The sequence below is a fragment of the Aspergillus clavatus genome, genomic scaffold, assembly GCF_000002715.2.
Source record: "Aspergillus clavatus NRRL 1 1099423829750 genomic scaffold, whole genome shotgun sequence".
Classification (NCBI taxonomy): Eukaryota; Fungi; Ascomycota; class Eurotiomycetes; order Eurotiales; family Aspergillaceae; genus Aspergillus; species Aspergillus clavatus.
The window spans coordinates 124,888-151,783 of NW_001517110.1; the positions used below are offsets into that span (position 1 = coordinate 124,888).

General features: G+C 46.9%; 8 protein-coding genes across 8 annotated transcripts, besides 1 other annotated feature; 4 read left to right on the forward strand and 4 right to left on the reverse strand.

Moving 5' to 3' along the window:
• Positions 1-441: 441 nt before the first annotated feature.
• ACLA_000760 (putative NADH-ubiquinone oxidoreductase, subunit G) lies at positions 442-2,988 on the reverse strand (the record flags this gene model as incomplete). Its single annotated transcript, XM_001276090.1, has 6 exons — positions 442-544; positions 596-2,477; positions 2,535-2,557; positions 2,683-2,734; positions 2,791-2,814; positions 2,874-2,988. The coding sequence occupies 6 exons, from the start codon at positions 2,986-2,988 to the stop codon at positions 442-444; spliced, it is 2,199 nt and encodes a 732-aa protein (XP_001276091.1).
• Positions 2,989-3,800: 812 nt separating this feature from the next.
• Positions 3,801-5,511, reverse strand: ACLA_000770 (putative ER to Golgi transport protein (Sly41); the record flags this gene model as incomplete). Its single annotated transcript, XM_001276091.1, has 2 exons — positions 3,801-5,060; positions 5,116-5,511. The coding sequence occupies 2 exons, from the start codon at positions 5,509-5,511 to the stop codon at positions 3,801-3,803; spliced, it is 1,656 nt and encodes a 551-aa protein (XP_001276092.1).
• A 1,001-nt stretch (positions 5,512-6,512) lies between these two features.
• Positions 6,513-9,627, forward strand: ACLA_000780 (uncharacterized protein; the record flags this gene model as incomplete). Its single annotated transcript, XM_001276092.1, has 7 exons — positions 6,513-6,585; positions 6,696-6,962; positions 7,031-7,258; positions 7,372-7,836; positions 7,984-8,136; positions 8,163-8,246; positions 8,294-9,627. The coding sequence occupies 7 exons, from the start codon at positions 6,513-6,515 to the stop codon at positions 9,625-9,627; spliced, it is 2,604 nt and encodes an 867-aa protein (XP_001276093.1).
• Positions 9,628-10,904: 1,277 nt separating this feature from the next.
• Positions 10,905-13,539, forward strand: ACLA_000790 (Pumilio-family RNA binding repeat-containing protein; the record flags this gene model as incomplete). Its single annotated transcript, XM_001276093.1, has 5 exons — positions 10,905-12,005; positions 12,079-12,705; positions 12,838-13,117; positions 13,173-13,263; positions 13,323-13,539. 5 exons carry the CDS (start codon positions 10,905-10,907, stop codon positions 13,537-13,539), a joined length of 2,316 nt encoding a protein of 771 aa, XP_001276094.1.
• A 689-nt stretch (positions 13,540-14,228) lies between these two features.
• Positions 14,229-14,931, reverse strand: ACLA_000800 (DUF5572 domain-containing protein; the record flags this gene model as incomplete). Its single annotated transcript, XM_001276094.1, has 2 exons — positions 14,229-14,610; positions 14,711-14,931. 2 exons carry the CDS (start codon positions 14,929-14,931, stop codon positions 14,229-14,231), a joined length of 603 nt encoding a protein of 200 aa, XP_001276095.1.
• Positions 14,932-15,650: 719 nt separating this feature from the next.
• Positions 15,651-17,139, reverse strand: ACLA_000810 (TFIIH/NER complex subunit SSL1; the record flags this gene model as incomplete). Its single annotated transcript, XM_001276095.1, has 3 exons — positions 15,651-16,458; positions 16,513-16,848; positions 16,913-17,139. The coding sequence occupies 3 exons, from the start codon at positions 17,137-17,139 to the stop codon at positions 15,651-15,653; spliced, it is 1,371 nt and encodes a 456-aa protein (XP_001276096.1).
• Positions 17,140-18,802: 1,663 nt separating this feature from the next.
• Positions 18,803-18,838: a microsatellite.
• Positions 18,839-20,647: 1,809 nt separating this feature from the next.
• ACLA_000820 (M1 family metallopeptidase) lies at positions 20,648-24,008 on the forward strand (the record flags this gene model as incomplete). The annotated part of the gene is made up of 12 exons (XM_001276096.1): positions 20,648-20,682; positions 20,756-20,925; positions 21,013-21,437; positions 21,497-21,718; positions 21,784-21,901; positions 21,962-22,078; positions 22,154-22,179; positions 22,239-22,449; positions 22,508-22,578; positions 22,635-23,077; positions 23,140-23,352; positions 23,414-24,008. The coding sequence occupies 12 exons, from the start codon at positions 20,648-20,650 to the stop codon at positions 24,006-24,008; spliced, it is 2,646 nt and encodes an 881-aa protein (XP_001276097.1).
• Positions 24,009-25,253: 1,245 nt separating this feature from the next.
• Positions 25,254-26,262, forward strand: ACLA_000830 (Rab family GTPase YPT1; the record flags this gene model as incomplete). The annotated part of the gene is made up of 6 exons (XM_001276097.1): positions 25,254-25,267; positions 25,395-25,409; positions 25,482-25,605; positions 25,676-25,723; positions 25,775-26,002; positions 26,068-26,262. The coding sequence occupies 6 exons, from the start codon at positions 25,254-25,256 to the stop codon at positions 26,260-26,262; spliced, it is 624 nt and encodes a 207-aa protein (XP_001276098.1).
• Between the last annotated feature and the right edge of the window lie 634 nt (positions 26,263-26,896).

Consider the following 26,896-nt stretch of genomic DNA (forward strand, 5'->3'; position numbering starts at 1 on the left):
GGCATGTGCTACCATATTCTGGGCGCCAAAGTTCAGAAAAGGGGGGCAGAATGTGTCACTAACAGTGCCATTATTGTTCGGATCTAAATGAGTGGGATTTTTGCGTGCACAGACAAAACCATGCTCTCTCACGGTGTCTCACCCATGGCATCCGTGCAGGTGTCCACTCAAGTGTGAGCCAGTAAAATTTATCTTCCTTTGAAAGCGTCGAAGGAATGGTTCTTGTGCCCCAAAACTGGTCATATTCTCCCATCATATGTACACAATCACAACATTCGATCAATTTTATGAAATGTCAGATAATGACCCAAGGGCGCACACAAAAAGTACTGGAAACTTCAATAGACTACAAAAACAGACAGTCAACGAAGTTTAGGTGGTACAACGACAACGCCTAGATCAACAGAAAAGGATGATTAGACCGCAGTGGTCTGGACTATTCTAGCCATACAGAGCCTGAGGAGACATCTCCCCAGCAGCCATGAAGTTTGTCTCGGGGTTTCCAGTGGCTTTGGCTGCTGAACAGCGAGCCATAGTCGGAGAACTGGTAGATGATTAGCAGTGTAAGAATGAGGATGTCGGGTCATACACTGACCTGCGAGCAATGGGATTGGTGAAGTAAAAGTCCTCAATGACATTCTTGAACGGAGTGCCAGATGGCTGAGCACCCTTATTTTGGTCGATAAGTTGTACCTTACTCAAAGAGCTCAGAGAAGTCGGCTCGACGACATCATACCGACGCATTATAGGACTGATTTCTTCCATGCGATCACGGAGAGCTTCAATGTCATCGTAAGGAAGGGGCGAGTCAAGGAACTCGCTGGCAGCACGTATAATTTTCCAATCGTCACGTGCGGCACCAGGCAACGAAGTCGCCGCACGAGTGATCTGTACACGTCCCTCGGTGTTGATGTAAGTACCCGACTTCTCGGTATACGCTGCACCCGGAAGAACAACATCGGCCAATTGAGCTCCACGGTCACCGTGATGCCCCTGATAGATGACAAATGCATCACTTGGGAGCTCACTTTGGCTGATTTCATCAGCACCTAACAGCCAGACCATTTTGGGTGTAGTCTTGGCCACTTCTGCCGACGGTGTGGTAAAGCCAACCTCATAGGCAGCGGCACGAGACGCTGCACGCTGAAGAACGTTGTAGCCTTGCCATTCAGAGGTATTGAAGTTCTTCGCGTGCTTATCCACAAAGCTGCCGACGGTTTCAAAGACCGCTTTCGCGTCCTGATGTTCAGCGGCGGCGCTGCCAACAATGATCATTGGTCGCTTAGCAGATGCAAGCTTCTCTCCAAATTTTCCAGACAATGCAGCCTTGAGAGATGAGACATCAGAGCCAAGATGCTCATAGTCGAAGGTGCTCTCGAAGTCCTCCCCGATTAAGCCGATTTCAAGATCGGAGCGCAGGTATTGTTTGCGAATGCGCGCATTGAGCACTGCCGCTTCATGGCGAGGGTTCGTAGCTACAAGAAGGATGACATCCGCCTCTTCAATCCCATAAATTTTAGAGTTGAAGAGGTAATTCGCACGGACATCGATTCCATGGGCAATAGGAGAGCTCCCTCCTGGCTGATCTAAGGCAAGGTTATCGGAGCCAAGCTTATTCGCCAAGTCTTTCATGGCCACAAGCGTTTCGGCATCAACAAGATGTCCGGCAACGGCTTTGAACTCATTTTCCTTCAATTGCAGCTTTTGCTGAGCATTGGATATCTCAGTCAGGGCTTGTTCCCAGGTTGCAGGGGCGAATTTTCCTTCTTTGCGAATCAAAGGAGTTGTGAGTCTCTGGGTTTTCAAGCCATCACACGCAAATCGGGATTTGTCGTCAATCCATTCCTCGTTAATGTCATCGTTCAATCGTGGAAGTACCCGCATAACCTCCATACCCCTGGTGTCTATCCGGACGTTGGAGCCCAGGGCATCGTGGACATCGATGGACTCGGTGTGCTTCAATTCCCAGGGGCGAGCTCGGAACGCATAAGGCTTTGAGGTGAGGGCGCCGACGGGGCAAAGATCGATGATGTTGCCGGAAAGCTCTGAGTCGAGGTTCTTTTCTAAGTAAGTGCCAATCTGCATGTCGTTTCCTCTTCCAGTAGTTCCAAGGTCTGGGGCACCAGCGACGTCGTTCATGAAGCGAACACAACGGGTGCAGTGAATACACCTGTTCATGGAAGTTTTGACTAAGGGACCAATATTTTTATCTTCAACAGCACGCTTTCCACCAACCTCATGGAATCGACCGCGGTCAGCACCATAGCGCATTGACTGGTCCTGGAGGTCACATTCACCCCCCTGATCACAAACAGGACAATCGAGAGGATGGTTCGCTAGGAGGAATTCCATGACACCCTCTCTTGCTTTATGCACAAGTGGTGAATTTGTCTTGACGTTCATTCCGGGCTGCACAGGCCAAGCACAGGATGCCACTGGCTTGGGAGCACGTTCGACTTCAACGAGGCACATACGGCCTATAAAAGATAGTGAGTAAAGTGTATAAACTTGTTAGAATCGGCAGGAGGACGAACAATTTCCTGCAATCATTAATTTCCTAGCAACGATGTTAGTAACAGGTAAGCATTATGGTCGAATAGGTAGATCGTACTCATGATAACAGTATCTATAGCCAATTGTCAGCTCCTATGAACACCTGCGCATCGTCAAACAGAACCATACCTGGGAACCGTCACGCCTGCCTTTTCACATGCCTGAATGAGTGCTGAGCCGGCTGTCAATCCATATTAGCAAGGCTTCCAAACCACGTTCGCCAGGAACTGAGTCCACCTTCTACCGAGACTTTCTTGCCATCTGGAACCCAATGTTAGCGCAAAAGAACACTCAAGCCTCGAATGCCCAGTTCGATTCACCAATTGTAAGCTCCACCTCAGCAGAGCGAGGGGTTGTCGTTGCGAAGGTCCTGAAGTTGTTGGATTTTGGGACCCGGAAAGACCGGGCGGCCGCACGAAACAACTGCGGCCGCATAGTGAGACTAGAAGCGAGGTAACGGAGAGGAAAATAAGAAGGATAGTCCCAAGGTTAGGGTGACAGGAGGGCGTGGCAGAAGCAAAGCTTTGGAACTTCAAGTGGTTGTGCTTCCCAAGAGCAGTTCCAGTTTGGACTCGCTCCTGCGGATTCTGGCACACGCCAGTCAGAACATCACTCGCAAATTGCCGCCTGCGGATTGGCTCGGACCTTCGGAGCTACATTATTCCGTCGCTCACCCTTTAAGTATCTTTTTTCTTCACGACGTTGACTTGTTTCTTTCTCTTGATCATCAATAACTCATTCACGGGCATACTTTATTGTAGGAGACAGGATCTTTCAATACCTGTTTCCTCTGCTATATGACCCAAGAGGAAGAAGCACTGAGCTGGAGCTGCTTAGGGTCATTGGTACCAGGTTGGTGCAATGGCCTAATGATGGCGTAGTTCTTTACTGACAGTCGCAACATATCCTCATACATTAAATCATGCTGTACGGAGTAGATAGATATCTTTAACTCTTTGCCGGTACACTGCGGCTGGATGATTTCCTCTGCCTCATTGAGAATCGCCGGCGCTATTTGCTCAAGATCAAGTCCTTTCAAGAGCTTAATCTAGCTGGCTGGAAATTACATATGTTGAAGCTATCCACATAACAGCCCTCTGTTTGGAGTGGCAGGTAGAGGAATATGAGACCTTTTGGCTTGTCTATATGTAGTATATACAATTCATCATGGTACAAAATTGAAGATAAAGATTCAGAGAAGATTACGGGACCGCGTATAATCATAGTACATTACAACGGCTGTTTCCCTAAGAATCGCCGGATTGCCAGGTTGACTCTTGTTTCGTGCCAGGCAGCCATGTCCTGGAAACGCTGCCTCCCCTTGGACGGACATGACCAAGTGCATCGTCTTCCTTCTTGGAATTCGATGACAACGCAGCTGAGTTGTTCACAAAGGAGGTCTCACCGCCCTTTAAGGTTGGGAAAACGTAGCTATGCGGACCCCTTGTTTTATCGAGTGATTGGACGTTCAAGGGAAGAACAGCCTCCTTCGCACGAAAGTGGTCAGCATTTGCCCGTTGATCAGCCACATCATCATGACTAGTGCGGTCGTAGAGATAGAGCCCAATAAAGGTGAGTGCGATGCCAAAAGCTTGTAAAGAAGTAGTCGAGCTGCCAAACCATACAATCGCTACGACGATGACGAATACTCTCTTGACAAGTGACGCAACAGAGTAGGATACTGGGGATATTGACGAAAGCAAAACAAATGCCAGTATGTTTTGCGCAAAGTGCGAAACTCCGTTGAACACGAACTCCATGATGAGTGCACTGTGATCCAAAGAGCCATGTTTGCCTGACAAGGAGATAGCCCCATATTGCATGACATTCGAGATCAATCGATAGCCCTCGCTGACGAACCAGATCGGGAGCGTGAGGATGAAGGCGAGACCAGAGCAGTAACAAAGCAGATTTAGTTTGTCCAGCTTCATTCCACCTGTTGATTGCATATCCGACTCCGCACGCGAAGCTTCATTGAAGAGCTTCTTGGAAAAGATATTCTGGGAGACGAAGACCAATGCTGCAATTAGAGCACATAGGATGCCAAAGAAGTTCGTTGAAAACCCGGTGGAGCACGCAAGCATGACACCCAAGGTCAGGGGAATGAGTGATAGATAAGTGGCTCGAGCGTAGCGAATGCGAAAGAAAACGCGATATGCGAAAACCGTAAAAAGAGGTGAAAGCCCTTTTATGGTGTGCACCAATGACACTGGTATCTGAGAAGTAGCCATTGAACTGAGTATGTGACCTGCGAGCTGAAATATTGCTAAAGGCAGAGCAGTTCTCAGAACTTCGCGCGATGGATATCGTATTCCATTTCTGAGGGCCGGAATATTCCTTCGGATCCAGGGAAAGGTTGCCGACAAGTATGCGAGCAGCAGACACCATACGGGCACAAAGGCAAATTGTATTACAGTCAGTGTCACTGGTTTTGGGAGGGCATTGAGTATAGTTTTGGAAGATGTGTTCGTGATCGCCGAGGTCATATACCATATGAGACAAAGGATCTGGATAAAATTCAGTTGGTGGACGACAGCAAGGGCATGAAGGCATTGGCCTTACTATTAATCGATAAGAAACCGGTGCACGTAGCGCCTGAGCTAATTCTTGAGCATTGGCACTGACACTTGCGTTGCGCGTCCTGATTGTGGTGATCGCCTCGCTGATACTCTTCCTTGATCTGTGTTTTGGCAGTTGGATCGACCGATTCGCATGATCTCTAGGGAGATAGCCTGCTTTCCGCGGCTCCCAATAATCATTTGCCCCGCCTTGGAGAGGAACGTGGGGTTTGTACTCTCCTGTGTCCGTTGTCTGGCTGTAGAGTTCCGCCTCGAATGGTGGGAATTTATCGGCCGGGCTTGTCGTCAACTGAGAACTGGACGTTTTCACTGGTGAGTGTATCTCGGGTTGTCGGATGGATGACCGTCGTCCAATGCCGGTCACGATAGTTGTAGTCATATTCAGATCACATCCAGGACGCGTCTGTGCAGGCAGGTACCCTGACACACTGGCTGAGAGGATGGTGATTTAGTGAGCAAGATTTCTGGAACAACCTCGACAATTGAAACAAAGAGACTATACCTAGTCAGGAGCAGTTGCTAGATCCGTCGCCAACAAGTATAATTGAGGCCCTTTGCCCCAAATTGAGGGAATGGATGAGATTTGTACGTTAGCAATATTAGTTACAAGTTAATGTAGTATATGGGTGCTCTAACTAATACGTACACAATTTGGGAGAGACTCTGTCGTCGTTTGCGGCCATCCATATCTGGATGACGAATCTCCACATGGTGCTAGCACGGACTGACGAATGAACGCTGAGAGTTAAGCACACGCAACGCGGTCCCTAAATAAAACCACTTCACTAGGTACCTACTCCGTAAGGTAGTAGATAGAGTAGATAGACTGAGGTACCTAGATGCTAGGCTTAGGTAAGTTACGGAGTATTGAGTACTCAATCAATCCGTCCGATAATGCTAAGGAGTTCGACAATGATAGTGGTGGTATGGGTGCTGTTACTGATGTGCCAAACAGGCTATGCAAACCTCCCCGCCTACTTTGGTACCTAAGTACACACCTAGGTAGATATTCCATACATTCAGCCTTGAAGATATGATCGACAGGAGTTATGGATATGTCTGGACATGCATATCAAACACCAATAACTGATTCGCGGCCAATTCTGATATATGGAGGAGTACTCCATTTCCGTACCTGAATTACTACTAACCACCCCCAGATCGCAGCAGTGTGGTTGACCGACACCTCGCTTTACCTTCAAATTTGATAACTAAACGAGCATCATACTTTTTGATTCCAATGGATTATCATGGCATATCAGATTTATCTGGCCATATATATTACAATATTTCTTCCGCAATTAGTTGTCATATGCAATTGCCTACAATTCACAGAATCTCTTCTAGATACTACTCACTTTCAGTTCATACTCGCACAAGATGATCCAACCATCTTGCTTTCAGATAAGTGGCAGGTTCTTGGCCCTTTCCAATGTGGCACCAGAGGTTTGTTGTAGGGCGTGCCTTTGTACTAACCCCATAAGAAACCCGTCCTTGGCAGATTGCATCCATTCACATTTTATAAAGGTGTTGCAAACTAATTTGAACCTCATTATCCAGAAGTTGTCTGGGGAGCGGACCCCCTAGAGCACAAGGGTGGATTTCACAACCTCTCCTACGACAGAAATGCGACCTTCAACAGCGGCCTGGCCACCAATGGTAGCGTCAAGTGGGGAACTACCCAAGCTCGAATCTACTTTCTGGCTCTAGGGCAGGCTAAAGCAAGGTTTCAAGTGAAGTTCCCAGAGATAGACTGGGAGTTCCTGCAAGCTGTATATGGATGGTCTGCCCTACAGTATCAGAACTGGGCGCGAGGGTCGCTGAGGCTCGGTGGCACTAGCCATCAAATCGTCGCCATCTTCACTCCTGGAATTCTTGAGCTCATTATTGACGGCAAGCGATATTTCGGAGGGGGTTTTATGGCTACCGCACTGCACCAGTGATTCTAGAATTGACCCCTGGTGGCCATATGATTGAATTGCGACTTATTCGTGACGTTCGAACCCTAGGCGCCGTTGCAGAACCCATAATCGCGGTGACGATTGAAGTAGAGATTCGCCGGAAGCCACTAACTGTCGACGAAGAAAGTCTTCTATTGCCTGACGTTAGCCGTGGCAAGCTCGGTAGTCCTTGGGCATCAATTAATCTGCAGAATAACATCGCGGATCGGATTGAAGTTTTGTCCATTATCCCATCTGATGTTAGTGGCTATTTTCCTACTGAAGGGCATCGGCAACAGAAGTGACACATATCCAGGAATGTCCGCATCGTTTGATCATGGAGGAGCCACTGGACCTCTCTCCATATCAAATTCGGCCTCTCATATTCCGCATATACCTTGGTCGTCGGCCTCAGTTGACATTTTCCTTTCGAATATCCTACAGAATGTATCGCGAGGATAATGGGGTCCAGGAAACGCACTTACTTCAAATGAACCTTGGTGAAGTCCCGATACATCAAGCACAGAGACTTACGTACTATAATGCAGGTATTGTCTCGTACGCCCTCCTGCGTCCCCCCCCTACTGAATGCGCCTTTGCTACGTGGAAAGAAAGCAGCAACCTGCCTCTTATTATTGCTTTACATGGTGCAGGTACCAGTGCGGACAGCCCAAGAGTTCGTGAAATGCTGGATGGCGCATATGAAACTTGTGCATGGATGTTATTTCCCAGTGGTGTCACTGCTTGGAGTGGTGATGATTGGTGTAAGTGATTAAAGTTGCGTTCCTTGCACACTATAGTCTTATGGTTTTCCATCCACAATACTTTTTTTTCCTATCGCCGCTTTATTTCTTGTCTTCCTATTGGCATGGCTTTAATCCTGTAAACATAGCCCATCTAATTGTCTCCAGATACGTGGGGCGCTGCAGACATCGAGGCGGCAGTGAGAGCGATCCCATGTTGGATGGAAAACACCGGCTGGGGCATCCCAGGTATATCGGTGAACGATTGGATAGTTGTCGGGCATTCGAATGGAGGCATGTTTGTCACGTGGATATTAGTCTGTTAGTCACCTTGCTAATACTCACAGGCCAAGGGGCGTGGTTTCTGGCGACACACTACCCCGATAAAGTCAAGGCCGTGGCGCCAGTATCAGGGTATTCCTCTATTGAAAGTACGTTCGAAGCCTGGCCTTCCACCTTGGCTATGCTAATTTGATAGATTACGTGCCTTATGATATGTGGCAGAGCGCCAACCCTCTGCTATCCTCGGTACTCTCAAGGTCGCGATCGAGTTTCAAACATGAGTTGCTGTTGAGTAACGTCGTCGGTATTACAATACTGCAACAGCATGGAGCGCTAGATGACAATGTCCCTGCATACCATTCGCGCTTGATGCATGACTTGCTAGGACAGACACCGTGGCCATCCTTCTATGTCGAATTACCAGGCCAGAAGCATTGGTTCGATGGGATATTGACAACCCCGCCTCTTCTTACCTTTTATAAGGAAAATGCTTTGGTCCCGCTTCGGTCAAAGATTCCAGTAAACTTCACACTTACTATTCCACCTTTGGGGAGTATCACCAAATACGGCATCTGTGTCGATCAATTGCAGTCACCCGATGCATACGGAGAACTGCGGGTCCGCCGAGATATACATGAGAAAATTTGGTATGTGAGAACAGTGAACATACACCGTTTCCATCTTACGGCTAGCATCTTAAATCTCACCGAGCCCGTTGCGGTTGTCTTTGATGACGAAGACAAGCACGAAGTGAACTTTGACCGCCTTGGAAATTGGTGGTTTCTCAAGGAAACCCTTGCAACATGGAAAGTATCGAATCGAACGGACTGGCGTGGTTTAGATACAAGGTATGGTCGTCAACTGGGAGGGATGGATGTCATCCTGCGCACCGCGGACACATTCACGATTGATATGTGCTCGGCTGGAATTGAACATTTGGCCGTGCAAATCAGTCGTAATCTCATACAGTATTTCGCAGCAGATTCGCAAATCTCAAGCCAATGCGGTTCTGTTTCTAGTATACCCGAGAGCTCTTATCAGAAAGCAAGTGTTGGGAACGTCATTACGCTTGCACTGGAGGATGACTTACCCCAATCAGAACATCCATCATTTCCAATCCGTGCTTATGAGGGATATTTGGACCTATTTCAACCTTGCCTTCAGGTGAATACGGACATACAGGCGGGACCCAAGTCCAGCATGAAGCAAAAATGTCAATTTCATAGAATTCCTTACGAACGAGGTTTGGGCGCCCTTTTCCTACGACCACTGGGCAATGGAAGGCTCGAGCTTGTTGTATGGGGGGCGGATGTATCTGGCCTCGAGCAGGCTACGCGGCTCGTGCCCACTCTTACAGGCGCTGGACATCCAGAATTTATCGTTCTAAGCGACAATTGTCGTTGGAAGGGTCATGCTGGAGTATATGCCGCTGGCCATTTTGACAAGTCTTGGCAGATAACGTCTGGATCATATATTCGTGGTGATGCCAAAAATCTTGTGACTACTGTGCCTGGCCATCGCCCTCCTTAGCCAGCACTCCAGCCTCATCGGTGATATTCAGGTATGTAGGCTTTGCTCGTCTGTGGAGCACAAAAAGTCGATATAAGCCACTTAAAGCAATCTGTTTAAATCGTCTTTATTTTTACAGGATCATCTTTGCCATCACTCTGCGGTGTCGAATATCCTTGTGGCTTCGGCCTGTTTTTTCAAAACTAGCACTGCGAATGGTCTCCTCATACCTCTGTTAACCAGATGCTACAGAATCACCATGTGGTTTGCCACAACAATACTCTTTCTTTATCTTCGATGTCAAGACCATGATTGTATATGCGCTGATATTCTTGCTATAAAAGTGTTCTAATCATGGATCTCATTTTCTCATCCATCATAACAGAGTTGACAAGCGGGGCCGTCACTCTTAATCACGAACTGAATGAACATCAATCAGTATTGTATTCGTTCAGAGTAATTATTGCTTAAGTTGACTGCCTGCAAGCTGACTTTCCTTCCTCATACTTTCGCCCCTTCTTGTTTATTGATTGTTATTCCCCCTACCTGCTGATGCACCTTCCCAACTTCTCAAGTCTTTTTACTTACATCTATCGGGTTACATCTCGATTTCATGGATAATTTCCTCATATCTCTGATCTATAGAACATCGCTGTCTATCTTGCGTCTCTCCCCCCACCCTTTACAGCCATTTCCCCAGGAATCTGTTCAACTGCCAGCTGCCATTTCATGTGAGAGATTTGGAAAGTGTCCGGCGCAGTTGTCTCTTGAGGCTCACCACCCAGTTATTCTGTTGTCTTCTTCCCTGCTTCGGCTTATAGCATCACTGGATCAGATTGCCAATCACTGGTACTGATATCTCGGCTTTCAATCGAGGTTGACCAAATGTCCTTCGTTTCGACTAAATCTTCCAATTCGGGTCAAACTTCCTCAGAGGACAGACTTCCCTTGAGTGACGAGAATACCGAGACAGGCACTCTACAGCCTGAGCGGGAGCAACCTGTAAGTCAAGGGATCACTTGCCTTGCTACGACCCACTAGACCTGGCTATTTGTGCTCTAATCAGTCTTGATGATCTGCATAGGGCCACCAGTTATTGATCACATCAAACAGCCCACCCGATCCCCTTATATCTTGCAAATTTGGAAATTTCCAGCCTATGATAGGTGATTGTGCTGGTGCTCCATCCAACAAGGTCAGCGAGCCACATCCCTAAACCTTCATGAGATCCAAGCTCACAAGCCCAGAAGCAGAAGTTGGAGCATTCAGTTACCGTCTCTTCCCCCAGGGATTCAAACATGGAAAAGTTGCTTGCCAAACTATCTCCGAAGCCCCCTTCGTCTGGTGACAACCCTACTGAGAATCAAGAGATCCTTACGAAGCTGCCTGAGCACCAAGCCCTCCTCGAACACCAAAGAAACGTCCTCGCAAACAATTGCGGTCCCCCCAACGGCCAATCTGATTTTGATAAAATTGCCACAGTGGTGCCGTCTACTCCGATGGAAGATATGCCCCAGGCTATTTCTTCCATGAATACTACCCAATCCGACTCATTGGGAGTTGATATGTCCGAAGTGCTTCGTCTCAAACAGGAACTACTTGCTGCAAATTCTAAGCTGGCCCTTCAAGAGCAAGAGCTAGCACAGACACGAGTCATGAAGCACACACTGGATCAGGCTCTTGGTACCCCCTCTGAAGCTGACTTTGGGGGGCGTGAAGTTACCGAGCAGACAATAAGCCATCTCCAAAATGCTTTTAATGCATCAAACTCTACCCTCACGCAGATACAGGAAAAATGGAACGCTCATGACGATGCACACTCAGATGTCTCTGACGCGCTTTCCACAGGTGGGTATAACAGGGCTCGAGGGTTTTGGCTCCCTCAGTCCCAGCAAGCATTCGGCATGCCTATGAGAGCTTCCACAAGTGACAGAACTTTTGGCGAGCCTGTCCCCGTATCCAACAATACCTTCAGTCATGATTCCGACAGACTCTGGAACAATCATCCTACGGCTTTGAGCACGGGCAGTTCCTTTCAGCCACATCGAATTCTCTCGGGACCATCTTTCGGCACTAGCAGCTCTAATACACAGTTCTTTGACGACCAAACTCGGTGTATTCCAAGTCCAAGCGTAGGGCAGCGTCGCTCGATCATCCCATCCAATCGCTCTGGTTCTTTCTTCCCAACACAAAACTCTCCGTGGGGATCACTTCATACGAGCTCTCCTAGCAATCAGCTCCCCCAGACGCCTACAAATCGACCATGCACCACTTATCAGCAGGTGGGCCTATATCCTATCCCTCCATATCACCAACGGCCTATCGGGACTCCCCTCTCGCCCACTGCGACTGAGTTCACTTCTTCTAGCGCAAGTGTTATACCCTGGGTGGCTCCACCGGTAAGCATAAGGCGACACCTATCCCTGCGATGACTAGATCTTTCAATCTCAGTTCTGCCGCTAATACGGACAGGCCGGCACAAATACTTTTCAGACATACATATCCCCCCTCGAACCACTCAATTACCGACGACTTCTTGACAAGAATGTATCTTGTGACTGGAAATATATAGTTGACAAGATCGTTTGTAATAATGACCAACAGGCCTCCATCTTTCTACAACAGAAGCTTAAAGTTGGGACAACAGAGCAAAAATACGACATCATTGAAGCCATTACGCATCAAGCTTATCCACTCATGGTTAACCGCTTCGGCAACTTCCTTGTCCAGCGCTGCTTCGAGCATGGGACTCCGGAACAAGTTGTTGCCATTGCCAATGCCATCAAAGGGAATACTCTGAGTCTCAGTATGGATCCATTCGGATGCCATGTCGTCCAAAAGGTTTTCGACTGTGTTCCAGAAGAGCATAAAGCTGTTATGGTCCATGAGCTCCTTCGCAGAATTCCAGAAACAGTGATTCACCGGTATGCATGCCATGTGTGGCAAAAACTGTTTGAGCTACGCTGGAGTAACGAGCCACCCCAGATCATGGAGAAGGTGAACGAAGCGTTGCGTGGGATGTGGCACGAGGTTGCTCTAGGTGAAACTGGCAGCCTAGTGGTCCAAAATATCTTCGAAAACTGTGTGGAAGACGAGAAGGTGATAATTCCCCAGCAATCACTACAGATCCAGGTCCTTCTTCTCGTCACTACTCTTCATCCCTGCGATCCCATTCCCTTGAGCTTTTTTTCTATATTTTTCAACTCGTGGATTTAACTGATGACTCTCTAGCGTCCGGCTATCGAGGAAGTACTGGCAAAGATCGATGTGCTTGCCCACGGTCAATTTGGCAACTGGTGCATTCAACATATTTGTGAGCATGGTGCTCCCCATGACAAAAATCGAGCAATTGAACATATTCTTCTGCGCTCAGTCGACTATAGTATGGACCAGTTTGCTTCCAAGATCGTGGAGAAGTGCCTGAAGATAGGGGGATCTGATTTTCTGGACCGCTACCTTTCTCGAGTATGTACCGGTCGCACTGACCGACCACGAATGCCTCTCATTGATAGTGAGTCCACACTCTGCTTTAGTTAAACTGTTTGGTTGTGTCTGACAGGCAACAGTCGCTGGGGACCAATACGGGAACTACCTCATTCAATGGATTTTGCTGAATGCTGCACCCCATCAACGCGAGCTAGTTGCCACTCACATTAGGTATTGTCCTTCTTCCTGTCTTCAGCTCTGTTAGCTTATCCTAACATTAAGGCTGATAGAAAGCACATGGTATCGTTGCGTGGCTCGAAGTTCGGTTCTCGTGTGGCAATGCTCTGTTGCAACCCGTCCCATGTGACCCGACCTGGGCCAGGAGTTGGTATGCAGGTTGGTCGTTTCAGTAACATCACTGATGACAGATTTCACTCGTCAGGACAGCATGGAGGGCGATTGAACCGCGGGAACCAGTGGAATCCGAATTATCCACCGTTCCGCTGACCAAATTACTGGTTCTTACCAACTCTCTACAGCCTATACTAGCTTTGGCAAACGATTGTGGGTTCCATGCAATGACGCTAAGAGCAAGAATTCTGATTCTGCATTGAAGGATGAAGTATGTTGTATTGAAGGTGTCGCACAGAACATGCGACTCAGGGAAGTTGACGTCCCGTTACATGGGGGCTCTTGGTCTGTTTCTTTATGACTCTGGGTGTTTTATGCTTCCAAGCCTCTGTATGATGATAGATGGGAAGGGCATGGTGGATGTTTGGCTTATGCAGGATGAACCTCTTGACAGATGTGTATCTCGGCTTATCTCTTAAGGAGTTCAGTATTCTTCAATCCGTCAGCCGTCTCCTACCTTTCGTTACTAGGAAGCATTTGTTAATACTATATTTTGAATTTAGTGGAGCGGAATGCGAATATACTGAATAGGCTGAAATTAGAATGCTCCCGTCCTCTTCTGCACTTCCCTTCGGACTTGAATTACAAGCCAATCGATCCTGTGGCATCACAAGAGTGTATTCTTTCTGTTCACAGTAGCTCATAGTTTGTGGGCCACAAAGCCAAACGAGTATGAGCTTCGTTTTATCTGGACGTCTACTATAGCTGACGCCCATTCCTTAGTCTCGCTACCCGTACACATGCCTCGATTATATATTTGATTAAAGCGACTATTGCTGGCAGACTCAACGCTGCTGCTTCAGTATTTCTGAAGATTCGTTCTCCTTTTCCCATGGTTTTCGTCTCCGTGGTTTCTCGCTGGGGGTGTCGTGGCCTGTCAAAACGGTGTCGGGTATCTGCTGAATACCAGGAATTGGCTGACCAGTCGTTATAAGCTCGACAATTCTGGCGAAGGACGATGGATATGCGGGCTCCTGGACTGGAAGCGATGTGTTTGCGGACACCGAATCGGGCTGCACTAACGGCGTGGGCGGACTTGTGGAACTTGCTTGTCGTGATACGATCTTACTTGATTCCCAGCGGTTCAGTAGTTCATCTCCTGACGCTGCTGAGTCCCGCCAAGCTTTGTACGCTTTGAAATCGAGGGGAGAGGGGAGCTTTTCTTTGCTAGAGCACATGCAGGAAAGGAAAATGAGTGTCAACACACCAAGGCCGAGTTGAGCCTGGCTGCAGCGCAGAGGGAGCAAGCTCATATTGGAGAACGTACCGAGAAAAGTAGAAGCATTTTGCTTGTAGAACTAGGTCATCTTCGCGATCGATCTCAGCTCTTGTTGCTGGGGTATCTGGATGGCCGAGAATAATGGCAAGGCCCTTTGCAAATTCACGATCTGAGATGAATGAATATGAATTGAATTTCTCAAATACAGCATCGGGAAGTAATCGAGAGTTCAGTTTTTTATCTTCTTGAGAGGCCGTGCTACTTGCCATCGTGTCGAGGTGAATGGATCCCTATTACAAATGCTGTTGGTAAAATCTGAGGTGGGCTCAACAAAGTTCCCCAGATAAAATATGTATGTGTTGCGTCGTGTCTTGCAGCAGATTGGTACTTCTTCTGCAATCAGATGTTTCTTTGGCTTTCAAAGAGTAGAGAAGAAATACGTTCTTATCAATGCCAAAGTTACTTGCTGCGGTTCTCCAAAAGAGTATCCACCCAACTTAAAAGGTCGTGTGGGGGAGGATCGTCAACCGAGGCACAAGTCATGTTAATCCATCAATCAATGATGAAGAGCAAGATATCTGCTTAAGGCCTAGAAGTTGCTTTTCAGATTCTGACACGATCTGTGGAGAGTCTCCAGCTTCATTTTATCTGACTTTTTCTTCGGTCAGACACTCAGCCCAATTGGTGTGATTTCATCTAGAGTTTTGTGATGCTTTCTCTTGTAATGAATCTACGGTTCACAAATGTTTAATCCTGCTAGGGAATATTGTGAGAATCAAGAAGGTCAGTCCATCAATATTCATTGTTTGGATAATGCCATACAGCTCATAGGTCCTTATCAAGTAAAGAAAAAAAAAAAAAAAGACAACGCCGAACTATATGCACCCATGTCTCATCAAGCATTGACATTCCAAAGACAATTAGAGAGAAAATTAGAGAGATCAAGTAAAGAGGGTAGCTAAAGAGAGGGTCAAGGTCTTCTCAGCTTTTAATATGCTGAAATGTCCATTTCATCTGCATCAGGATGATCCTTGTGTGAGCCTCTTTTCCCCTGGGCCATGATCCCGCTCTGACAGCCAGGGCAATTGTGCACAACTTCATGAGCGAAGAGGTCGCAATCAATACAGAAATGATTCTTGCAAACTGTGCATTCATAGCGGCTGCTCACACTCATTCCCTTTGCTTGTGACTCCGTAGTTTGCCACTGATCGTTAGGGGGCACTGCAGGGAAGTATACGCCGCAAGCAAAGCATGCTGAACTGCGCGAGGCCTGTTGCCACGGAACCTCAACCCAATTCATGAGTGGAAATAAATGATGGTAAGATCTTGCAAGATGTGTAGACAAGATCAAGGTTAGCCCGCAAGATGGACATTCGGCGGGGAGCCCACAGACTTTGCTATTGCACCGTGAACACGAATACCCTCCGCAAGATGGTTTAGAGTGGCAGGCGCAGAGAGAAGGACAACTTTCAACAGTACGAGACGGGAATCCCATCATCAAGAGGGAGCTTGTGGATTGTTTCTGAGAATATGTAACAGGCGGTGTTGTTACATCCATCATTAATTCACGAAAGTGCTGCTCGTTGAGCGCCACTCCATAAGTGGTATCATCACCACCATTAGTTCTTGAGCAGAGTTCACGGCAAATAGCCACCTGAGCGGCCAGACCAACAATCCTCACGCGTATCTTATCATTTACTAAGGTGGCTATCGTCCGATATATGTCCCCGGGGTCGGAGGAAAGGAGAGAGCCAAACACAATAAAGACTTCTCGGGTACCATGACTTGGAGTATGACTGTTGAATCCGAATTAGATTTGCAAAAGAACTTGATTGGCTTCCAGAACTTACAAGAGAGCGCCACGAGCCATCCCGAGTCCGTTTTGTAGACTAGGGAGACCTTTGGCATCGTGATCTCTCAAAGCTTGTATGGCACTGATGTGCTCCGTAGGATTTCCACTCATGTCGCTGATCCGAATTGCAAGCCCGTCCCTCAAACCGAGTACGCCGAGTTGGGATATAGGATTCTGCTCGAAGAATTCCCGCACGAATTCTTGTGCATACCGTAGGGTGAGAAGGTACCGTGTTGGCCTCAGGTCTTTCTCCATCATTGACTGGGATAGGTCCAGAATTAGGACGAGATGCCGGATTATACCACGTTGCAAGGGCGTTGTATCTCTCAAAAGCCTGTACCGGAAGAATGATGCTCAGCGCAATGACACAAGTTCCAACCGATTTCAAAGTCGCTTACCTCTTCCTTTTCCCAGCCTCTAGAAGCCCTTCAACCGTAGAGCTGATTGTGCCATCCGCACCCTCAACTAGCGTTTCCCATGTTCGCGAGACTTCCCACTCGGCGCCTCCTCGCTGCTTTCTTCTCTTGGAACGGGATGCATGCGCAGTCCCATGAGAGCCGCGCACACTGGCATTGTTCTCTTCTTCGGAGAGTTCTCCGATATACTCTTCATCCGAATCAGCCATGTTCTCCTCTCTTTTCGAATTGCATCAAGCGGCCGGGACAGCGTTGACGTATATTTTTCGATAGCGATAGGCTTAATGTGTAGGTAGGGTGAGGGTCCGGATTGTGAGCATTTATCTGCGATATTATTAGCGTCAGACCATTAACAGCAATATAAAATCATTGATCCAAGTTCAATGCACAGAAACGGGCCGAATACCTAGGGAAATACATAGGGTGCTGCAATGCTACTCCGTACTGAGGTACTGTCAGACTTAGGTATCTTACAAACTCCAGTGTTCAGTAATAGTGTGGGCTCCGTCATGACTTCGTATCGTAAAAAAGAAATGCGTTTTTTACTTTTTAAAAACATTTCTTCCCCAGTGAGTAGAAAGTACAGGCATCCCTAGGTTAGTATTATTGCTCTGCACAAGAAATCGGTTATAGTCCTTAGCTGAGCTATGTGTCTACCCAAATACTTATATAGTTGCTTTTGTGCCTAAGTGAAGTATTTGTTTCCATATTAGACCTTATTAGACATTTGCAAAGTACAGACTACCCTGGGTTTTATGGCTGATATCTTGGAAACAGTTATGTACCTATAGCGGCGCCCGATCCAAGGTACCTTTTATTGTTCATGCTGTACGGAGTATGTAATTGAATGGCCTTCTAGGCTTCTACTCTGTAGCAAATTGGATGATCCAGAGAGGTGCTCCGTAGATAAAAATTACATCCTGAATGTGAGGACCTGTGTGGAGTAAAAATGACGCCTAAGAATGTGGTACCACTACCGAGGCCTTAAACAGCCATATTTTCACCTCAGTGAGCCGCTGCTTTAGCACTCCAGCACATATTTCCCACCACTATCCCCAAGCATAGAAAGTTCCTGTTAAGAGTTTTAAGGAGTCTAAGAAGTAATAATATCTAAAAGAAGACAAGTAAGAAGATTAGAGAGGATTTGTCTAGCGAGTTAAGGATAATCAGGAGATATATACCGGAGGGTGTACCACTGTACTCTAGACATTTTGAATAGGGCCTGCTGTCTTAGTAAGGTATCAAAAAAAGCACAGTCAAGATATATAATAATAATATATTCAAGTTTAAGATCCAAATAGAGCCTTCCAGCTATAACAGACCCATCGTTACATAGTGACATGCTACCATTCCATACAGTTTCCTGGGATATAAGAGTTAAGACATGTGTGCCTTTCTACCACCTATAGATGTTGTCTACATATTAAATACTAAGCCTGGGGAGGAAAGGAAAGGGAAAAGGTGGACAGAGCGGCGTTATACAAGAACATAGTTCCCAAGTCCCAACATATATACCCAGAAGGGAGGAGGTAACAATTAGGCAGAGGATAGTACGACGCCAAGGGCCAGTGGCCTTATGTTTGTACAAACTTATCAATAAAGCGCATAAAATGCTGGCCAAGCTCCCCTTATGACGGGAACAGTGCCTCTCCAATCAAGCCTAATGACAAGATTTCAAGAAAAGTCTAGGGCACTAGCTAAGATATATACTGCAGACTGCAGCTATTCTATTGTAGTAATAAAGACTCATGAGAAAACTACTTTGATTTAGAATTAGGAACTTACTAAACTCCATACATGTAGAATGGATTCATTAAATTTCGAACTATGGCTATCTCCTAGATATACGCGAATACCTTATAGATTTATAGGTAGTCTATACTCTAAGGTCTATACTCTATAGTCTATATTCATGCAATTAGACTCGCATTGATTGCGGGTCGGTCTGGAGGTAAAGGAACCAATTGGATAGTTTTATAAATTAGACCAATCAAATGTGGTAGCCGGCCATTCACTGTGGGACAGGCTGACGGGCGGGACAGCTGACTACCTTCCCAGCTGGGTAGGTCGATGGGAACCTCCAGAGGCTTAAGAGGATCGTAGGGGCATTGATACGGAAGGCGTGTTTCAGAAGCATCAGCCAGGAGTTTTGAAGCTTAATGATTGCGAGGAAGATGGTGCAGAGCTAGTGAAATCTGAATTATGAATTCCTGTTTCAACCCACAAACCTAAAGGACGCACCGGTGATGAAGGGGGGTTTGTATTTTCGACAACTTCATTGTTGAACTTGATCAAGATTCCGTGCTGAACTGCATACTCATACATCTCTTTCTAGTCTTGGTGCTCGATTCCTCACTCTGTGGTCGAATGTACCTGACGATGTTGAAGTCTATATGCAAAAAAGTAGGTCATTTGGACTGCCATACAGAAAAGCATTGTGATTTGTGAGGCCCTGCAATCCATAATCGCGTTTGAATTGTCTCAAGTTCTGTCCTGACTCCTGAGTCCTGAACCTTTGCTTGTCGGCAGGGAGATCACACTAGTGACTAGCCACATATTTCGACACTATCTACTCTGTAGCTCAGTGTGAGTACTGACCTGGGTGTTCCCGGTCTTATTACCTGCTGGTCCCTCGGAATCCTCACTTCTCTACTATGCATCCTCAAAATGTTGCCCAAGCCATAGATCATGCCATGGTGTCTAGTAAGGAAGTACGATATTTATAGTAGTACCAAAAGCTCTACTCATCAGTCGTCATTGGCATAGGTTCCACACTGCTACGCAATGGTCGTAGGAACGATTGTCGTGGTTGAAGATTCCCATGGCAGTGTCACAAGCTCCTTGCGCACCACAATCAACCATTTGCGCTCCCATAGCAATGTATTAGCTAGAAAAGCGAAGAGATGGTCCTTCTATACGGAGTACTGGAGGTCATGATGAGGGCAGGGTTTACAAGACGGCGTATCAGGATGCCATACCGCAAACAAAAAAACTAACCACAAGCGGGAATTCATACAGAATTGCTTTACATTAGAAATACCTATTAGATCCAATGTCTACCTCTATCAATACATGAATACATACTCCCTCACAGGCTCACACCTTTGTAAACCTCAAGCTCTGATCCGATAACTGCGTTGTGGGTACACCGTACAACAGTCCGAACTCCGTACAAGATGCCTAATTTAATACAATTTTCGGAGTAACTACCTATGCTCGCGGAGTAGTACGGAGTACTTTTGACTTTTGTGTCTGGTTTGTTACTCCGAACTTCTAGGTAGCTACCTTATCACTGTTGTTGTCATCGTATCATTTGGATTTCTAGGTTTCCATTTCTTCCCTCAAAATACCTACACAGTAGTAATCGAGAAGGGACAGCCAGTTGTTTTTCAAGGATCTCGGAGTCCGACAGTAGTAGCCGCGGGCAGTTTATGATTAATCAATTCAAAGCAGATGTGGGGGAGAAGATACTACGCTGCGTCAACCAAACGCGCTGGCGTAACCACTGAAGCAATCCGCTGTCATTATTATTCTGCTCTTCATCGACCCATCCGGCCTGCCTCCCTCCTCCGCCCCTCTTGCCCCTCTTTTACTTCTTCCTCACGCTTCTGCCATTCCTCTCGCCTTTTCTCCCCATCGTGTGTATTTTCGCCTCGCCGGATCACACCTGATATATCAAGATTATCTGTAAGGCACTGTTCTTCGGAAGTCCGCGCAATGGCAATGAAAGACAGGGACACGCTCCCTGATGTGTAAGTTAGCTACCACATCTTCGCAACGAGTTTATCCACTATTTCTCCCGGGCATAAGTTGACGGCTTGAAAGGTCTAAACCAGTCCATTATGATGTGTCCTTGTTCGACCTGGAGCTTGGTGGATTATGGGGTTACAAAGGCATTGTTAAGATAGATTGCAAAATCAGCCGTCCTACTAAGGAAATCGTGCTCAATTGCAAGGAAATCGAGGTACAGAATGTGGAGGTTCTCGGTAAAGATGGTTTGTCAAATTTTGCCCAAATTCTATCCTCGCTTCATGTAAAGCCACAGGAATCACTGACGAAAGATCTTGTGCCTTACTCTTCAGACTCGAAATTAGCAGAGGCGTCTGCTATCACATACGACAAAAAGTCGGAACGTGTATCCTTCGGTTTCTCCCAGGAAATAACGCAGTCGGACATTGTCTTGTCTATTGCCTTCAAAGGAACGATGAACAGTGCTATGGCTGGCTTCTACCGCTCAAAGTACAGGCCTGTGGTGCAGCCAACTGCCGATACTCCACATGAAGACGATTTCCACTACATGCTGAGCACTCAATTCGAGTCCTGCGATGCTAGGAGGGCCTTTCCTTGCTTCGATGAGCCAAACCTCAAGTCCACCTTCGATTTCGAAATCGAGATTCCAAAGGGACAAACTGCCTTAAGCAACATGCCTATCAAAGCTGAAAAGGATGGCAGTAAGCCCGGCCTCAAAGTTGTGTCCTTTGAAAGGACACCAGTCATGAGTACATATGTCAGTAAAGATGCTTGTAACCCCACTGTTCAACTGGAGGCTTACCAGATTCCATCTAGCTCCTTGCGTGGGCTGTTGGTGACTTTGAGTACGTGGAAGCTATGACCCAGCGCAAATACAACGGGAAAAGCATACCCGTCCGTGTCTACACCACGAAGGGTCTCAAAGAGCAAGCTCGGTTTGCCTTAGAATGTGCTCATCGTACCGTCGACTATTTCTCTGAAGTCTTCGAGATCGAGTATCCCTTACCCAAAGCGGATCTTCTCGCTGTCCACGAGTTCGTAAGTGATTCACGCCATCAATCTGATCATTCAAGAGATATATGGCTCACTGGCCATCTTTCCAGGCTATGGGTGCCATGGAGAATTGGGGTCTCGTCACATATCGAACGACTGCAGTTCTCTTTGACGAGGGCAAGTCTGACACTCGCTACAAGAATCGCATCGCATATGTTGTTGCCCATGGTGAGCCTGCTGGGACCCCAATGAACGCATCTAGCAATTTCCTAAAAGACTGAATTACAGAGTTGGCCCACCAATGGTTCGGCAACCTTGTCACAATGGATTGGTGGAATGAGCTTTGGCTGAATGAAGGCTTTGCCACTTGGGTTGGTTGGCTCGCGGTCGATCATTTCTATCCTGGTAAGATATTTCCTTCCACTACTTCACTCCGAGCCCATGCTCCGAAGTTTCAGCCAGCTAATCTACAACCATCAGACTGGAATGTTTGGTCTCAGTTTGTCGTACGCAATTCCCGAGGTAATTTTGACATTTTTGCAACAAAGATTGACTAGTTTTGCAGGCTGAAGGAGTACAACAAGCGTTCCAGCTCGATTCCTTGCGCGCATCTCATCCGATCGAGGTTCCCGTCAGGAATGCTCTAGAGGTTGACCAAATATTCGACCATATCAGCTATCTCAAGGGAAGTTCGGTGATCCGTATGCTGAGTGACCATCTTGGTCGTCAGACTTTTCTTCGTGGTGTGGCCGAATACCTGAAGAAACATGCCTATGGTAAGCTATTGGCTACATGTTCTTCCGATAGAATAACAGTGCTGAAAATAGTGTCTAGGAAACGCCACTACAAATGATCTCTGGTCCGCACTCAGTAAGGCATCGAATCAGGACGTCCACAAGTACATGGTGTGTCTTCCTTACATGTTTGAACTTAAGGGCTTTCTGACTTGTCGCGTGTGTAGGACCCGTGGATTCGAAAGATTGGCTTCCCCGTCGTTACTGTGGCAGAGGAACCCGGCCAGATTAGCATCCGCCAAAATCGATTCCTTTCGACAGGCGACGTGAAACCTGAAGAGGATGAGACAACATGGTGGATTCCTCTCGGTATCAAGTCCGGCCCCACGTTGACTGAAGTGAATTCTCGTGCTCTTGTCTCGAAGACCGACACTGTTTCGGGTGTTGGTCAAGATTCATTCTACAAGATCAACAAAGATCTTTCCGGGTTCTACCGTACAAACTATCCTGCTGATCGCCTTGCCAAGTTGGGCCAGTCCTTGGACTTATTGAGTACTGAAGACAAGATTGGCTTGATTGGTGATGCTGCTGCCCTGGCTGTATCCGGAGAAGGCACGTCTGCCGCGTTGTTGGCTCTCTTGGAGGGGTTCAAAAACGAGGATAATTACTTGTCAGTATCACCAATTTCGGGAAGAACTTGTAGGAAACCTTTGCTCACAGCAAATTTTCTAGGGTGTGGTCACAAATTTCATCGTCTATCGCAAATCTCCGATCCATTTTCTCCCAGAACGAAGCGGTGGCTGCAGGATTGAAGAAATTCACCCTCGCGTTGGCATCGTCCGCGGCTGAAAGGATTGGTTGGGACTTCAAGCCGAACGAAGACTACCTCACCGTTCAGCTACGGAAGCTTTTGATCAGTATGGCCGGATTTGCGGGTCATGAGAGGTATGCCTCATCATTTTCTGGTGGTAAAAGAGGGAGGGATCATTGACTTATCATTGCCTAGCATTGTCACCGAGGCCAAAAAGCGTTTCGATCTTTGGGCCACTGGCAGAGACAAGGACGCCGTGCACACAAACCTGCGCTCGGCAATCTTCGGTATCACGATCTCCGAGGGTGGTCGTGACCAGTATGACTCTGTCAAGGAAGAATACATCAGAACGGACTCTGTTGATGGCAAGGAGATCTGTCTTGCTGCACTCGGACGCACGAAAGACGCCAATCTCGTCCAGGATTACTTGGATTTCGTTTTCTCCGACAAAGTGGCAATCCAGGATGTGCACAATGGTGCTGTCTCTTTAGCGGGTAACTCCAAGGTCCGGCATCTTCTTTGGGAATTCATGAAGATCAATTGGGACATGGTTGAAGCCCGGCTGTCGGCGAACAACGTTGTCTTTGAGCGTTTTGTGCGGATGGGCTTGTCGAAGTTTGCAGATCATCACATCGGAGCAGACATCGCTTCATTCTTCCAGAACAAGGATACTAGTGCCTATGATCGCGCGTTGGTGATTGTCGCTGACTGCATCCGAACCAATGCAAACTACAAAGAAAGAGATGAGAAGCTAGTCCTAGAGTGGCTTCAGGCTCATGGTTATGCCTGAATGGGGTAACCCGAAGGCTGATGTTTGGGTAGATTCTTTCTTACAAGTTACAAGGTATCAATCAACGCGCTTCTGCTGAAATTCTTCTAGATGATATATGCCTGAAATATACAATATCTAGGTCACCTCCACCAGAATCAATGTGCTGTGAAATAGTTTATTTCGCGTAGTGTGTGGTAAGTAGCTTGGTGAATGTAGGGAAGAACATAGCTTGTGTGTCCATTAATTAAGATAATTGTCTATCTGTGGATTGACTGGTAATAGCTGGGGCTTATTCAAATATTAGTATATTACCTATGGATTTTCTTTCTGTCACTCTCCCACTCGGAGCCTTGTTCAAAATTGTGCCATTAAGAACCTTATGCATAACTTATCAAAGTAGCTTTTATGCCTGTCAATGATAGGCTCAACCTAACTTGCTTTACACATAGCCGATACAAGAATCTTTTTAACTATGTTAGATGCCTGGGTTTCTGTATGAGAAGACTGCATGATTACACTGTTACTGGATGACAAAGTAAGTATCAGATGAAGCCAGTCAGTCATTTCCTGACAGCTGGTCCTAGTTGCATTGGCTTCTTGTTCTCATAGACCTTAAATAGATGTACTTATATCACCTAAGTACCTTAGGCAAGCACAACTGGGAGAATGTGACTGTCTAGGTATGACTATCTAGACTCGTCGGTCACTTGGTACTTGTACTAATTCTATATTGATAATGAAACGCTAGGCTACTTAGTTTAGGGGGTGTCTCTGGGATCTGGGACGGGTAAGTGTGGAACAGTCACAGGCTCACAGCCAGTACTAGTTATAGAAGTGTCTTACTAAGGTACCGTCACTAGTAAGTACTAGACTAACTATCTACTACCTAGTGCTCTCCGTGCTTCCTGTATGTAAGTAGTCAGCAATCAGCAACCAGAAAAACGCAGGGCAGGGCCGGGCAGTGGAGTGATACCGCCACTAACCTACCTGCTACTACTGTTGTCTACCTTAGGTAACCTCTCCACCGCTAACTAGCTCACCTGTTCTCCTGCACTTAGCAACGCAACTGCCATCTCAGAACGCCGCCCAAGGTCATCATCCTGAATAAACCCTTTCCAGGCAGCCCTCACGCATCACTATTTAGCTGCTCAATAATCATACTCATCGTGTCTCTGCCTTTTCTCTCTCTCAAGTACCTTGTGAACTTTTCTTGAGCCTTAATTCTTGTGCTTATTGAACTGATACCCTCCTTGACCATTCATCATGAATCCCGAGTGGTGAGTTCTCTTGTTCGCCTGCAAGGCTTCGACTTCCAGACTTCTTCTCTCATTTGATCTTTGGTCAAGGTAGCTGACTCTACTGGCTCTAATCAGAGTAACTTTAAACCCTCTTGTTATTGCCTAGTTGTCCACAGCCTCCGTGCGCGCGGCGGGGGGGTTTTTCTTTGGGCGATTCTGATTCCGATTTCGATATTCTAACTATCCGAATCAGATACGATTATCTCTTCAAACTTCTTCTTATTGGAGACTCTGGTGTTGGAAAGTCATGCTTGTTGCTTAGATTCGCCGATGATACCTATACAGAAAGCTACATTTCCACCATCGGTGTCGACTTCGTACGTCCTTCGTTCACCACATGGTTCGATCGCATTCACGGAAAGGCATCATACTGACCATCACATCTAGAAAATCAGAACCATCGAACTTGATGGGAAGACTGTGAAGCTCCAGATTGTAAGGAGGCTGGATGGGTTTTCTTGCTCGCTATCGCTGACAGCAGTTTAGTGGGACACGGCAGGCCAGGAACGATTCCGAACCATCACATCGTCTTACTATCGTGGCGCACATGGAATCTGCGTCGTATACGATGTGACCGACATGGATTCCTTCAACAACGTCAAGCAGTGGCTTCAGGAAATAGACCGCTATGCCACGGAGGGAGTCAACAAGCTGCTTGTGGGTAACAAGAGTGATATGGAAGACAAGAAAGTCGTGGAATACACTGTAGCGAAGGTTTGTCATCTATCATTACATCGATCTGCGGTGTTCCTTCTGACATGAACCGTGCTTCCTTTCAGGAATTCGCCGACAGTCTTGGAATCCCCTTCCTTGAAACCTCGGCTAAGAACGCTTCGAACGTTGAGCAAGCTTTCTTGACCATGGCTAGGCAGATCAAGGAGCGTATGGGAACTGCCACTGTCAATAACAAGCCAACTGTACAGGTCGGTCAGGGGCAGGGTGTCCAATCCGGATCTGCCGGTGGGTGCTGCTAAAGGGATCTGTCATGATCTCACCTGATGCAAGGCGTGCAACTGTATCGCCTTTTCTAAGCAATGAAATGGACATTTCAACCAGGCCCTGAGCATGGATCAACACGGTGCCCAGGATCAAAATGTCCTGTGGGTTTGCTTCCTCCCCTTCCTTTTCCTTCTCTCTGAGTTTAAGATGACAGCTGGGAATTACTTCGATTTTCTGTTATGCCTTTAGACGGTCCGCGAAATTGCCTTTCTGTGTGTTGTCTCCGCCGGTGTTCTACCTTAATTTATGACCTTTTCTTGTCCCTTTTTCCCCCACGTGGTATTTTGATTCTACAGCATCTCTATTCCATATTTTCTCAGGTTGGACTCAGGATGGGTTGATTATTGTAAGGACAGTCAACGGTTATCTGAGAGTCTTTTATCTGGCGAGAGTGTATCAGCTTGCGAATTTGAACCGTTGCATTCAAGATTATTACTCGGTCTGTAGGAAGAAGAAGCAGCATGTTTCTACATGTAAATGGCGAGGTCAATCTCACGACAATGGGGGGTTTGAAAAATAATAAGAGATCAAGAAAGAAAAAGGAAGTCCACTGGTCCTCGTCCATATGCTGTTCAGTTTAGTAGAGCCTCCCTGCAGGCTTATAGTCCT